The 15789-nt window shown below is 40.2% G+C and overlaps 1 protein-coding gene across 4 annotated transcripts in view; it reads right to left on the bottom strand.

Annotated features, from left to right (window-relative positions):
* The window catches only part of rb1cc1 (RB1-inducible coiled-coil 1), a 311576-nt gene that overhangs the window by 244948 nt on the left and 50839 nt on the right, over positions 1–15789 (bottom strand). For all 4 annotated transcript variants that reach the window (XM_043688321.2, XM_043688325.2, XM_043688324.2 and 1 more), the window contains 4 exons: positions 9725–10148; positions 8867–9037; positions 1538–1722; positions 43–229 (listed from right to left, as the gene is read on the bottom strand). In XM_043688321.2, the coding sequence (XP_043544256.2) occupies positions 43–229; positions 1538–1722; positions 8867–9037; positions 9725–10148 (967 nt within the window). The remainder of the gene's footprint in view (positions 1–42; positions 230–1537; positions 1723–8866; positions 9038–9724; positions 10149–15789) is intronic.

The raw sequence follows: 15789 nt of genomic DNA, 5'->3' as shown, positions 1-15789 counted from the left end.
TAGTAATATTATAAGATTTAGAACAGAATTGATTAGACACACCTCTCTGTAATGTTTAGTGAACACTTTCCGCCTTACTACCTCAACTACAGCAAGGCAGTACATTTGAGGAACATTGCTAAGTGCCTCAACAATTCGTATTCTCTCTTGCAGTTCTGTCAGAAGCCTTAGCAAAGCCTGGAGTTTTTCACCATTCTGATCTGCATGAAGCATCACGTAACAGCACCATCTAATAAAAACAAATCAAAAACAAAATAAGCGCTAAATTGAATGACTTTGAAACATAGGATCTGGAAAGACTTTACCCTGTGAAATTTACTGAAAACTTCTGCCAAAATAACCTCTTTAACAATGGTAGATAACTAACTCATTGCACATGCAAGGAGTAAAGGATGACAGAAGGCATTTCAAATAAAACCACAAATTAACTTGTTAGTCCACTGGGGAGCAGCTCCTCAGAATCGGTCAATTTTACTTTTGGAGTGACTTTCCTCCAATTATCACCCCAATGATTGAATTTTGAAAAGTGTTGTGGCAGCGTTTGAGGGGCTGCCAATGTTTTATGAACATTACTATAATGGGTATTCTAGGCATGTTAGAAGTCAAACTAAGCAGGAATTAATGTCTCTTTTAAAAACAGTATGTTTAATTTAAAAATATTAAATGAGCAATTGTTTCAGAAAGCAAAATTAGTAATATTCATCTCAACATTTAAGTTAATATTCTGTTCTTACATTTGAGCTGTCGTGCACAACAATCAGATAGCAATAGTACAAGTACTCAATCCTTTATCCAAAATCCTGAAATCCAAAAAGCTCCAAAATCCGAACTTTCTTTGTGAATTTTTTTCTCCGTAATAAGGTTGTTTGGTGTGCAAACAGTTAACCCAACTCCATACCCAAGCGAACCACGTGACTCAGATGTGAGGTGGGGGCGTGGCCCAGCACTGGAAGATGTCAATTCTGCCTAAGGGTTGCTGCTCGGTAAGATTGTTTTAATTTCACCGTTAAACTGTCACTTATTCTAAAGTCTGAAAAATTCCAAATTCCGAAAGCCAGCGGGTCCTAAGAGTTTTGGATAAAGGATTGTGCACCTGTACCACAAACTGGTACTGGAAAAGCAGGCAAATTTCAAAACAAATAATTGAAGATTGAATATTCCCTGTGCCATGTTGTCAAAATTGAAGAACAGGTTCAAAAATAATGATAACAGTGCAATTTAAGGACTGAGGAACAATTTCGAAACAGCTTTTAAGTATCTTTACACAATTCAAAAACTGGAGCATCAGTTATTGATATCTGTGCCACAGGGAAAGTATACATCCATTGTATATTTAACATATTAACATGGAATTCAATTTTCAAATGGAGCTCCAAGTGTGAACTTATCTCCATAAACAAAGATATTTTATAAACAGAAATCAAAACTAGAAAAATCACTAGTCAGCAACTAATTTTTGAAGTGAGAAATTGGTAATTTCTCCTTAGTTTCCAAAGTTTCTAATAAAACTTTTAATCTCAAACATAATCATACTTACTTCAATCTGACTTGTAAGTTATTTGCAAGTTCCTGCTTAGCAGTGGTACATTTCTGTTTAATATCCAGCAGTTTCTTGTGGTTTGTTAACATAATCATTAACTGATTTGCATGACTCAGACATAAATCAGGAAGAACTGATGGGTCTTTCAGGTTTTCAGCCCTCTGCTGATTTGCTAAAAATCCCTGTTAGTAGAAAATAAAATATTTATGATACAAAATTCACACTTACAAATTACTTTTAGGCAGTATAGAAATACATCAAAAGGTTCCAGCATCAAATCACATTGCAACTCACTTTGAAGAAGGAATCTAGACAACCAAATATGCATTTAAAAGGACATTTAGTTCTTCAGAGGTTTTATTTTAAAAACCCTATCTCAATTACTTTGAGCTGATGCCAGACTAAGAAATGCATTTACTGATTATTTAAATAAAGTGTGACCAACAAATGCCACAGAACTATCAAAATCTTATAAACAGATATGTAGAAATGGGGAGATTCATGAAAATTTGCTGGTTCCAATTAAAAATTATTCAAAATAAAATGTACAGAAATATGCCAGGGCAGTACCAGTCATTCCCAAGTGAAGCTTCAACTCAAAATTACGTGTACTAAACATTAGAAATAATATGCCAAAGAGAGCTAAGCAATCCCACAAAAACACATCAAATCAAAATCAAGTCCCTACATTTCTGCTACATTTAATTCTGAATGATGGACAATTGAACAACCAAAGGAAAAGATTCCATGAATGTTCGCAATGGCAATGACAGCAGCAACCTGACCAGGAAGACTAAAGCACGTGCAACTATTTTCAGCCAGAAATGCCAAGTGGTGATGTAACTTGGCCTCTGGTAGAGGTTCCCAGCATCACAATAGCTAGTCTTCAGCTCTGAAGAGTCATCTAGACTCTCTCTCGCTCTCTGGATGCTCCCTGTCCCGCTGTGATCTCCAACATTTGTTGCTTTCAGTACGGATTCCACCATCTGCAGTTCCTATATGCCTGGTCTTCAGCTAATTCCAATTCACTCGAATTGATATTGAAAAACTGCTGAAGGTGCTGGATACTGCAAAAGCACAGAGACCTGAAAATATTCCACCACTAATACTGAAGATGTGATCCAGAACTAGACATGTCATTAGCTACAACTCCAACATGGAAAATCTCCCAGGTATGATCTGTACACAAATGGCAGGAGAATCCAACCTAGCCATTTATTACTCCAACAATCTATTCTCAATAAAAGTGATAAAAAAGGACAATAACCTGCTCAGACACTCAATTTAGGTTTCTACAGAGGCACTCAGCCTCTGACCTCATTACAGACTAAGTCATAGTACAGATAAAAGAGAATAAATCTACAGGTGAAGCAAGGCTGATTGTTAAATGTTGCCTTTTTGTCAAAGTATAGCATTAAGCAACCCTGGCAGTATTAGAACTGGGGACAAAGCTCTCCAATGGTTACCTAGTCAGACATAGTATAAAAGGAAGATGGGTTGTGGTTGTTAAAAATCAACCATCTCAGTCCCAGGTCATCACTACGAACTTCTCAAGGTACTGTCCTCACCCACCTATCTTCGACTGATATATCATAACCATCCCTCCAACATAACTTCCAAGTGGGGACGTTTGCTGATGATTGATGTTCAGCACCATTAATAACTCCTTAGAAATTGAAGCAGTTCATATCCACCTGCACTTGGACAACATCCAGACTTGGGCTAATAAGACATTCGTGCCATATAAGTGCCAGCCAATGACTTCACAACCATATCCTGCTCATCACGGACCAGAAACTGAATGAGACCAGCCATATAAATACCGTGGCTACAAAAATAGGTCACAGATTAGAAATTCTTTGGCAATAACCCACCTCCTGTCTCTTCAGTACTTGTCAACATTTGCAAGTGACAAGTAAGGAATGTGATGGAATACTCTCTCCACTTGCCTGACTGGATGCAGTTCCATCAACATTCCTTTTGATTGTCCATGCATCGCTTTTAACACGCACCCCTTCACTACCAATGGACAGTGGTAGCAGTATGCATCATCAACACGATACACTGCAGCAACAAAGGCTCCTATGACAGCACCTTCCAAATCTACAACTTCTGAAGGACAAGGGATGGCAACACCAACTGTAAGTTACTCTCCCAAGCCACTCACCAGACTGACATGGAAACATACTGTCCTTCTTTACCATCATGGAATCAAAACTCTGAACTTCCTTTTTAATGTCACTGTGGGTGTGTGTATCTGCACCAAAAAAGCACAGTGATTCAAGAAGATAGGTCACCACCATTTTCTCAGGGGCAATCAGGCATGGGCAATAAAGAGGACGCTGCCAACATCAAGATATTATTTGAACAAACAAGGAAAATGTATTCACTGTTTCTGCACCCGCTTCCTTAAAGATCAAGTATGCAGGCTATCAAGTCCCTGGAGCCTGTCAGCTTCAAGTTTCATTGGTTTTCCCCAATAGGTTTTCTCCAGTGATAGTTTAAATTCTCTCCTCCCTTTTGTCTTGATTTTCCTACATACTTGGGATGTATCTTTGTGTCAGATTAGTGAAATATAAAATACTCATTCAAAGTCTCTGCTACTTCCCATTAATTCCCAAGTGCACCCTTTAAGGGCTAGTAATCACGTTAGTTACTCGGTTATATTACATATAATTTATAGAAGATTTTACATCTGTTTATATTTGTTGCTAGTTCTCCCATACACAAATTTCTTCTTCATTATTCTCAAATTTTTCTGATTTTCTGGGGCAACCACTAATTTTTACAGTATGGTACACTGCACTTTTTTCTATTTGATAGTATCCTCAACGTCCTTAGTTAGCCTGGGATAATGCATCCTTCCAGTCATGCTTTACTTTCTCAATGAAATGCAGCTTCAAAGTGTCAGCCACTGTACCTCTACTGTCTCCACCTTTTAACCGCCTTACCAAACCCACTTTTTGCCTTATGTCTTCATACCCTAGTAATGCTTTAGTTTCAGACAATACATTAAGATCCAAGTTTGTCATCGTCAAACTAAATGTGAAATTCTATCACTCATATCTAAAGGATCTTTTACAATACCATCTTTAACCAATTCTGCATAATTATTGCCACACATGGAATAAAAGCCAATACATACATTCCAAATACTAAACAGTCTAAAAAAGATAGCAACTTTAATCACATGACTGGATTTAGCAGCAGGCAGCAAGTACAACTGCTGGCAACTATGCATGTGCACTTATTCGTGCATGTGGTAAGAAAATATTCCATCACTAAAACTGAAGAACTAGAGCTACAGCTCCAACATGGCAATGTGGAAAATCACCCAGGTATGATCTGTACACAAAAGGCCAAATAAATTCTGTGTGATGGCATATTGTATGTATAACATGTTCACAAATGCAACAGTGCGCATGTGCAGGAAAGCGCAGGAGATTCTGAAATAGGCTCCAGCGATGGTCATCCTTGGGAATGAGAACTGAGGGGGCCTAGAAGCCAAACCCCAAATTACCATTCACCACCCCCCCACCTTCCTGGGTTCCAATCTCCCCCACCCAATCCAGAACTCTACCCCTTCCTAGGACAGAGTTCCTCAAACTGCTTGTTTGAGCATGTCGAATTTAAAATGGCACACAATACACTGTGACTGTGTGGCAAACTCATTTCTCCCTAAATATTTTCACATCTTGGTTTCTCTGAGCTTAAGTCCTCCCTCTGTACTGTGCTAATAACATCATTAGCAAACAGCGCCATCCCTTCAAACTTTCAGATTTGGTCATTCCTAAATGTCATGTACACTTCAAGATCCAGGTTTTAATCTATGACATCCCGCAGCAATGTCTCTGTAATCATTTCCAGATTATACTTACTTCTCTTATTTTGCGTATTCAGTTCATTCATTTTATTTCACACACTTAGTATACTTAGATACATGGCCTTCAGTTTTATCTTTTTACTCTCTTGCTTTGGGTGCAAAGAAGAGATGTATGCTTTTATCTGATAGGTGGAGTGCATTTGGTAAGAGTGAGTATGCAACATAATATTTCAAATGGCTGAGTGTAAAACAGTGGTTGATGAATAGATGGAAGTTCACAGAAAGATGAGCAGCACTTTATAAAAATGTAAGTTGTACAACAAAGGTATGTCAGTCTGAGGTGTGAGGTGTTGAAGCCAGGTTAACAAGGCAGAAACAAAGTGGTAAGATTAGATGTACAGCAGAATACAGATGAATATCTCACTGTTCTAATTTGCTTATATCCTTAAAGCATTTTCAGAATTCAGTTCATCAGCATAGAAGTACAGGGAGGTGACAGGGTGGCTCAGAGGTTATTACAATACCGGGAATCAGATTCAATTCCGATCCTGGATGAGTGTGCAAACTTTATACAGACAGACATTCTTCCCAAGTCTGTGTGGGTTTCCACTGGGTGCTCTGGTGCTGCAGGTTAGGTGGATTGGCTGTGCTAAATTGCCCTGTAGCATCCAGGAATGTACAAGTTGGGTGGATTAGCGATGGTAAATGAAGGGTTATGGGGAAAGGGTTGGGAGTGGTGGGGAAGTTCTGGGGGCTAGGTCCGAGTGGGATGCTCTTTAGATGGTAGACGCAGAGTTGATTGCCACAATGACGTCTTTTTGTATTTTAGGGATTCAATATTCTACGACAGCCAAGTGGTATTATCACTGGATTGCTAATCCAAGTATAGACCTGGTGACCTGCATTTAAACCCAGTAAAGCAGATGTGGAATTTGAATTTAATAAACTTTGCAATTAGGAGTCTAAAATGATGACCATGAAACTATGCTCCTGGACAGAAAAACTCATCTGGGTCACTAATATCTTTTAGAGAAGGAAACCACACTTCTTGCATAAATCTGTCTTACATATGACTTCAAACCCACAGCAATTTGGTTGACTTTTAACGGTCCTCTAGGCAATATATGCTGGCCTGGACAGTGATGCCCACATCCTGTGAATGAATAAGAAAACACTCCTACAGCCAAACTCCTCTGCTACCTCTAACTCTGCCTTTTGGTCTATTAGGAGAAAGTGAGGTCTGCAGATGCTGGAGATCAGAGCTGAAAATGTGTTGCTGGAAAAGTGCAGCAGGTCAGGCAGCATCCAGGGAACAGGAGAATCGACGTTTCGGGCATAAGCCCTTCTTCAGGAATGAGGAAAGTTTGTCCAGCAGGCTAAGATAAAAGGTAGGGAGGAGGGACTTGGGGGAGGGGCGTCGGAAATGTGATAGGTGGAAAGAGGTCAAGGTGAGGGCGATAGGTCAGACTGGGGTGGGGGCGGAGAGGTCAGGAAGAAGATTGCAGGTTAGGAAGGCGGTGCTGAATTCGATGGATTTGACTGAGACAAGGTGGGGGGAGGGGAAATGAGGAAACTGGTGAAATCAGAGTTCATCCCTTGTGGTTGGAGGGTTCCTAGGCGGAAGATGAGGCGCTCTTCCTCCAACCGTCGTTTTGTTGTGGTCTGGCGATGGAAGAGTCCAAAGACCTGCATATCCTTGGTGGAGTGGGAGGGGGAGTTGAAATGTTGAGCCACAGGATGGTTGTGTTGGTTGGTCCGAGTGTCCCAGAGGTGTTCTCTGAAACGCTCCGCAAGTAGCCGGCCTGTCTCCCCAATATAGAGGAGGCCACATCGGGTGCAGAGGATGCAATAGATGATGTGTGTGGAGGTGCAGGTGAATCTGTGGCGGATATGGAAGTTTCCTTTGGGGCCTTGGAGGGAGGTGAGGGGGGAGGTGTGGGTGCAAGTCTTGCACCTCCTGCGGTTGCAGGGGAAGGTGCCGGGAGTGGAGGTTGGGTTGGTGGGGGGTGTGGATCTGACGAGGGAGTCACGGAGGGAGTGGTCTTTACGGAATGCTGATAGGGGAGGGGAGGGAAATATATCCTTGGTCCGCCACCTCCAAACAGACCCCACCACCAAGGATATATTTCCCTCCCCTCCCCTCTGTGACTCCCTCGTCAGATCCACACCCCCCACCAACCCAACCTCCACTCCCGGCACCTTCCCCTGCAACCGCAGGAGGTGCAAGACTTGCGCCCACACCTCCCCCCTCACCTCCCTCCAAGGCCCCAAAGGAAACTTCCATATCCGCCAAAGATTCACCAGCACCTCCACACACATCATCTATTGCATCCTCTGCACCCGATGTGGCCTCCTCTATATTGGGGAGACAGGCCGGCTACTTGCGGAGCGTTTCAGAGAACACCTCTGGGACACCCGGACCAACCAACCCAACCACCCTGTGGCTCAACACTTCAACTCCCCCTCCCACTCCACCAAGGATATGCAGGTCTTTGGACTCCTCAATCGCCAGACCACAACAAAACGACGGTTGGAGGATGAGCGCCTCATCTTCCGCCTATGAACCCTCCAACCACAATGGATGAACTCGGATTTCACCAGTTTTCTCATTTCCCCTCCCCCCACCTTGTCTCAGTCAAATCCATCGAATTCAGCACCGCCTTCCTAACCTGCAATCTTCTTCCTGACCTCTCCGCCCCCACCCCAGTCTGACCTATCACCCTCACCTAGACCTCTTTCCACCTATCACATTTCAGACGCCCCTCCCCCAAGTCCCTCCTCCCTACCTTTTATCTTCGCCTGCTGGACAAACTTTCCTCATTCCTGAAGAAGGGCTTGTGCCCGAAACGTCGATTCTCCTGTTCCCTGGATGCTGCCTGACCTGCTGCGCTTTTCCAGCAACACATTTTCAGTTTTGGTCTATTATGCTCTTTAAAACCTATTGGTTTACAAAGTTTAGCTTTTATCACAAGACTCAATTCTGGCACATCCTCTATTTAGTTCTGATTTCAAACTGCTTCAACCCAACGTTCCCTTAAAAACCGGTGGTATTGCATCATGCAAGCCCAAATCACACTGATTATAGGGAAATCTGGAAATAGATTGTACTGACATAACAAAATCAAAACATCACTGACAGATGCACTATCTTTCTAAGATTGCTATGCACTCAGTTATGCCTGAACAGCCTGTCACAAAATGAAACCTGGACCATAATGTATCTTTATATTGCGTGAATCTAGTTAGGGGAATCGAATTGAATTGAAATCGAATTGTCATGTGTACTGAGGCACAGTGAAGAGCTTTGTCTTGCCAGCAATACAGACAGAGCACATATTTAAGTAGCATAGATAAGTAAATAATAGGTAAATAATGACAGAAATACCCCAGTTAAAACACGATAAGTAGCTAAATCCGTACAAAACATCATGCCCCTGGTTGATTCTCAGACTTTGAAGCACATCACATTGGATCTTATCTTGCATTATGTGATGGAGATTTACCTGAGCTAATTCTTTTTGTTCATTCACCAGTCTGTTACAGCTGGCTATCATTTGATCCAGGGCATATAGTCTGTCCTCAAGTCCCTTAATAGCCTTCATATTCTGATTATCAAGTTTGACAATTGTTTCATGACACTCTGTCAAAAATGGCTGAAGAATTTCTGGATCAAGCTGAAAGCAAAAAAACAGTACAAGATGTTTAAGTTATGGCTCAAAAATGGTCAATGATATTTTCTTACATCCTCTGCTCTTCAAATAATAAAATATTTAACTTGGCTGCGACCAATGGATGCTTTTGGTTAGATTATTACCTTTTAATCGGTCCACAACTCAGTTTAAGTACATAGTCAATTTTAGATTGAACTTTCACAGATATTTTAATAGTACTAATTCAGAAGGAGTACAATCTCAATTATTTCCCATTCAGTTAAGAGTAATGAGTAAATTAACTATTGGATTTGCTTCCTTGAAGCATTGTGGCAGTACCTATAGATGATGGACAGCAGCTTCTCAAAGCAGCAGCTCACCAGTTCCTTCTGAAGGTCAAATAAGGATGGACAATAAATGCTAGCCTAGCAAGCGATGCCCACATCTCATGAAGTAGTAGAAGAAACATGTAAACATTGTAATCTTATAGATTGCATGAGTTTGTAAAAGCATCAGACTAGAAATCCAAAGATTGAATTGTTTTAGAAAGTACAACACAAATTTTAAATTCATAAGAAAACTATCAAATTTTAAACATCAAAATGAAACTAATCTCAGCTCACCGAATAAAAGATACCTTTTTTCCCCAAAATCTTGGATTAATCAAATATTTGAACAAATAGTTCAAATTTAAATTTCAAAAACACTTACTCGGTTCATTGAATCAAAGCATTTCCTGACCAGTGATTCCACATCATTTGGTCTATCTTGTACATTAATCCAATCCAATAAGGAAACATTGAAAAAAGCTTGGTCATCTACTTCTTTGGATTCACCTTCTGCTTCAGTTTTCTGTGTTCTGTCTTCAATGGTCTCATTGTTCTTTTCTTCCTGTTGGATAACACTATTCTGTGCAGAACATCCGAAAGATATGGAACTAGAGGGCGAATTTCTGTTAACTGTAGGTTTAACAGAACAAAGTGCAGAACTGGTAGATTTCACATCCTCACTTTCTTCTTCTGTACTTCCTTTCTGTGTTGGTAATTTCAGTCTTTCCTGACATTCTCGGTAACTGTGCCTGGTCAGGCATTCCAACAGTGGTATCTTGGCCATTACAGAGACTGCAGTGCCTAAGCTTAATCCACAATAGAAAACAATTCATTAGCACAATATTGAGTAATTGAACAATCACACAACCCGACACATAAATTTACCTGTTCCTCTTCATAAAAAGATTCAGAATTGAAATACTAGTGGTACGGGTCTCAAGAGAAAGAGGCACTTTTCATCAGCTTTCCAATGACTGCAAAGGCAAAGTTTCTACAATAAAAAAACCCAATATAGACCAACCTGCTACAAAAGCAGAAGCATCAAAACTGTTCCAGTGGGACCATAATTGCAAAATGTCATTCCGATTGGGTTTCTTAACTTTCCTTGCAAATTGAAAGGACCTTTAAAAAAATCATAAGTGTGGGTATCACTGGCTCAACCAAAGTTTATCACCCATTCCTATTTGGCCTTGAGAAGATGGTAATGCGCTATTTGTTGCAGTTTGACTTGCAAGTAAATATAGGAAGTATGGTTAGTAAGTTGGCAGATGACACCAAAATTAGTGGTGTAGTGGACAGTAAAGGTTACCTCACAGTACAACAGAACCTTGATCATATGGGCAAATGGGCTGGGAAGTAGCAAATGTAGTTTAATTTAGATAAATGTGAGGTGCTGCATTTTGAGAAGGCAAATCAGGGCAGGACTCATACACTTAATGGTAAGGTCTGTGGAGTGTTACCGAACAAAAAAAAAAACCTTGGGGAACAAGTTCATAGTTCTTTGAAAGTGGAGTCACAGGTAGACAGGGTGATGAAGATGTGTAAGTTTGCCTTTATCAGTCAGTGTATTGACTACAGGAATTGGGAGGCGATGTTGCGGCTGTGTAGGAAATTGGTTAGAGCACTTTTAAAGCAGCACTTTTGGTCTCCCTACTATGTGAAACTTGAAAGGGTGCAGAAAAGATTTACAAGGATGTTGCCAGGGTTGGAGAGTTTGAGCTATCGGGAGAAATGAATAGGGTGTATTCCCTGAGTGTTGGAGGCTGAGGGCTGATCTTACAGATGTTTATAAAATCATGAGGGACATGGATAGGGTGACTAACCAAGGTCTTTTCCCCAGGATAGGGGAGTCCAAAACTAGAGAGCACAGGTTCAAGATGAGACGGGAAAGATTTGAAAGGGACATAAGGAACAGCTCTTTTCATAAAGAGAGTAGTATGGAATAAGCTGCCCGGGGTAGAGGTAGCAGCAGGTACGATTACAACATTTAAAAAGGCATCTGGATGCATACATGAATAGGAAGGGTTTAGACTGATATGGGCCAAATGCTGCATACATCTGTGGCCTATAATAACATAAGGGAGGGAGTTCCATGATTTTGACTCACTGACAGTGAAAGGAACAGCAATATATTTTCCAAGTCAGAGTGATAAACACCTTAGAAGAGAATGCTGAAGATGTGGTGTACCCATGTATCTTCACGCTGTTGTTGAAATGGCAGGGGTTGTGAATTCTGAATGTGCTATCAAAGGGGCCTTGATGAATTTATACAGTTAATCTTGTAAACTCTACTACTGTGCATTAGCAGTACAGGAAGTGAACGTTAGTCAAGTTGGTGCCAATTAAGCAGACTACTTTGTCCTGGAAAATTAAGGTTGAGTGTTATTGGAGCGGCACACATTCAGCCAAGTGCTGAGTACTCCTGATCACACTTCTGATCTTGCCTTGTAGACAACGGATAGGATCTGGGACATCAAGAGTTACTCACTGCAGGATTTCTAGCCTCTGATCTGACCTTATAGCTACAGTATTCATAAAGCTAGTAAAGTTAAGTTGTTTCTGGTCAATTGTAACAGTCAAGATGTTGTTAGTGAAGAAGTCAGTGATGATTGAGTCATTGTACATTAAAAGCTAGGTTCTCTTGTTGGAAATGTTCAATACCGGAAACTTGCATGGCATCCATGTTACTTGCCACTTGTCAGCCAGAATCTGGATATTGTTTGGGTCTTGCTGCATTTGGATATGGACTGCCTCCGGATCGCAGGGGTCACGAATGGTGTTGAATGTCTGCCGTCATCAGCACACATTCCCACTTCTGATCTTATGACGAAGCAACTGAAGATTATTGGGCCTGGAACATTACCTTGGAGGAGCTCCAACAAAGATGTCCTGGAACTGAGATGATAGATCTCCAATATCCTTTTCTATCTTATTTTGCAGCACCTAAGACTTCAATCAGGAGAGAGATTCTTGCCTACTCTCTCACCATATCTACTACAAAAGATTTCCACTGACTAGTTTTGCTCGGGCACCTGGATGTAACACAGATACAGCCTTGACATGAAGGACAGTCACTCTCTCACCTTGCTCAGAAAAGCTGAATTCCAGAGTATGTTTGAAACAAGATAATAATGAGACGTGAGGAACAGAGTGGCCCTAGCAGAAGCCAAGTTATATACCAGAGAGTCAGTGTTGCTAAGCAGGTGCAATCTGATAGCACTGTTATGACAGCTGCCATCACTTCACCATTTATTGAGAGTAGACCAATGGGACGGTAATTGGCCAGGTTGGATTTGGCTTCCTTTTTGAGGCCAGGACTTTGAGCAATGCTCCAATTGTTGGGTACGTGGCAGTGTTGCAGCTAGACTGAAACAGTTCAGCTACAAACATGGCAAGTTCTGTGTTTAAAAAGAAACCGGAATTTAATTTCCTAAATCATTTAGTTTTAGTTTCTAATTCTGTAGAAATTATTTAATCAGTTCAGGTACTGTTGCTGTATTAAAGTACAAGCAAATAGCACAAGTTAACCATTTAGTAGTTTTAAGCACACAATTCTCAAAATTTAGCCTCGATTTCCAATGTTGCATTAAATTGAAATATTTTTCATCAAGCCAAAACAAAATGATCAGTAGGCCACCTAAGAGCTCATGAGGAAGGCAGCAAGCAAAGAGTATGAGACAACGGGACCAAAAGACCGACGACCAGTCAGTCAGTGTCAAAAGGAGTAGCCCTCAAAGTCAGAAGCACAGGAAGACCACTGGTGTCAATATAGAAAATGGCAAAAAGGCATCATTCCTCATGAAGGGCTTATGCCTGAAATGGTGATTCTACTGCTCCTTGGATGCTGCCTGAACTGCTATGCTTTTCCAGTGTCATGTTTTTCAACAATTATTTCCAGAATCTGCAGTCTTCACTTCCTCCAAGCAAAGGAAGATGTCAAGCACAAAAATTGTACAATGCTAATGGATTTTTAAAAGCATCATCCAATTTTTCCCACTAGAAACGGAGTACAATGAAAGTAGCCAAGAGGTACAAGTTTGAAGGAGTGGGGATGCCATCTAGAGTTGGAAAGCTGATCGCTATCAAAAATATGGATACTATTTTTTCAGATTATAAAAGACATTACAGTATCAGTTATGACCAGGCATAACTACTTCAGAAAACACCATAAAATCAGGAATTATGTAATAATTAACATTTTAACAAATTTCTAGCCAATTTCCTGTGGCATTTCAAAACAAGAAATTAAAACCAAGTGATGGTCAAGGCAAAATACCGCCAGGATCAAAGCTACGATTTCAACATTCCATACCATTTATTCTTTTTACACATTCCTATATTCACACATATTATGGAAATTGCCTATTTAAATAAGCCACACTATATTATTCACCTGTTGCTGTTCATGGATGCAACAGTGTGTACTTACAGCATTACAGGCAATAAAATAATTATGATGGTAAATGTAGGCAAGAAGGAAACAAGCTAAAACCTTCATTAAACCAACTTGCTTAGTGGCTATAGTTATACAGGAAAACACTACTTTAATATCTACGTTCAGTCAACCAAATACAGCCATGATTTTTTAAGGTTTGGTTGACTGGTTATGACTCAGCCCATTATGAAACAGTCTTGAAAATCATGAAAACCATGTGCAGCCACACTATTAATAATCTTTTTAGTCTTCAATCCTTGAAATCAAAATAGCTCTCTTCCATTCTAGAGTGGTGGGTCCCAAGGAGACTGAACAATCGAATGCTGGATCTCTCATTATTCCATAGGTAGGACAAGTGGTGTTGTTTGAATAGGCAGGTGAATGGCTTGCTTAATTTTTTGGAGATGGTTTGCACCTTTGTGGATACTTCTTCACCAGTTTTGGGTGGTCTTGGTCAAGGCATTTCAACAAGCCATTGGGATATTGCATTTTTTCAGTGAGGCATTGACCACATACCAGGAGGGCAGAGAAAATAAGTAAGTGCTTGCTGTGCCAGTGCTCCAAGTAGAGCTGCTTTCTTTGGAAGTCTTTTATTAGATATATGGACATTGTGGCTCACCCAATGCAGCAGATCAAATGTAACTAGCAACTCAAATCTGGGGACACTGGCCAGAGAAAGGACACTAATATTGAGTGCCTACCTTGTCATTGAATATACAGGACTTTGTGGAGGTGCTGAAGCAGGTTAGACAAGCTGAATGCCCTACTTCTTATGTTCACTAGCTTCGGAGATATCTATAACTGTTCATGTCGCTGATGGACACAGGACAAGATAATAGACTGTCCTGGAGAACATGAGCTATCCATTAATCCAAATACAATGTCAAAGATTCCACATTTGATTCATTTAGCTATATTCTGATCAAGTAAAAGGCATACTCTAGGTTGTACAAAGTGAAGTGTCCTTACAAGAAATAGTGCAACATATTGAATCCAAAAATAAATTTATGGTAAAATTCCATGAACTTACAATTCAACGTGCAAGTCTTTTATAATTATGTTTATAGTTCAACAAGAGATGTTTTAAAGTATTTGTTCATGGGATCTGCGCATTGCTAGCTATGCCAGTAATTACTGTTCATCACTAATTGCCCTCAAGGAGTTAGTAGGGAGCTGTAGTATTCAGGGTGTAGATGCCATTCAAGCACTGTTGTGTCTTGGGCACAACTTTGAGCGATAATGGAGCAGGATTCATCCAGCCAAATGGAGAGTAATCTAAAATATTCCTGGCTTATGCCCTTGTCAATGGTATACAGGCATTTGGGTGACAGGAGGTTATTTACACATAAGCACTCAAGTTTTGAATGTTCTTGGCTTAACAAAAATAGGAAGCAATTTTCTTGAGTTAAGAGCAGTGTGATGTCTAGCTGCCTACCTCATTTGTTCATTTAAGGTCATTGTATATGTATTCTTAAATAATGAGAGATGTCAAGATCAGAATATTTTTTGGTTCAAGAAATTGGAGAAAAATCGCATCTTTGCAAATGTAAATATCCAGCTCATTAAAAACAGCAGTTGAAAATATTGAACACTGAACTTGGAGGTGGGAAAAATCATAGGTGAACTTGCCTGATGTCTTCTCTGCTGAAAAAGAGTTCAACAAGGAGTGGGAGAAGGATAACTTGATAGTAAACCTCAGCTAAGTAATCTGTGAAATGCAATTCTTATTTAAACAGATTCAAACAGAAAGAATAGATCAGAGACATCAATTTCAACAATACCATCCAAGGTGAAAATAGTAAACATTTAAGGAAATCTCTCTCTATTTAAACCTATTAAGGAAGCCGTTACAAACACAGGTGTTATCAACATAAATGAACATTATATAAACCACTTGAATACTTTGTCAGATGAACTTCATTCCTCCTGCCCCCATCAAGTTTGAATTTGCAAAGTGCAACTCATGTTTATTGCTCTCAACTGCAGAACCACAACACAGCTAGAATGCAATA

Source organism: Chiloscyllium plagiosum, unplaced genomic scaffold, assembly GCF_037043375.1.
Source record: "Chiloscyllium plagiosum isolate Xiang-an unplaced genomic scaffold, Cpla_swu_hap1 HiC_scaffold_4, whole genome shotgun sequence".
NCBI classification, from domain to species: Eukaryota; Metazoa; Chordata; class Chondrichthyes; order Orectolobiformes; family Hemiscylliidae; genus Chiloscyllium; species Chiloscyllium plagiosum.
This window is presented reverse-complemented; position numbering and strand designations above follow the sequence as displayed.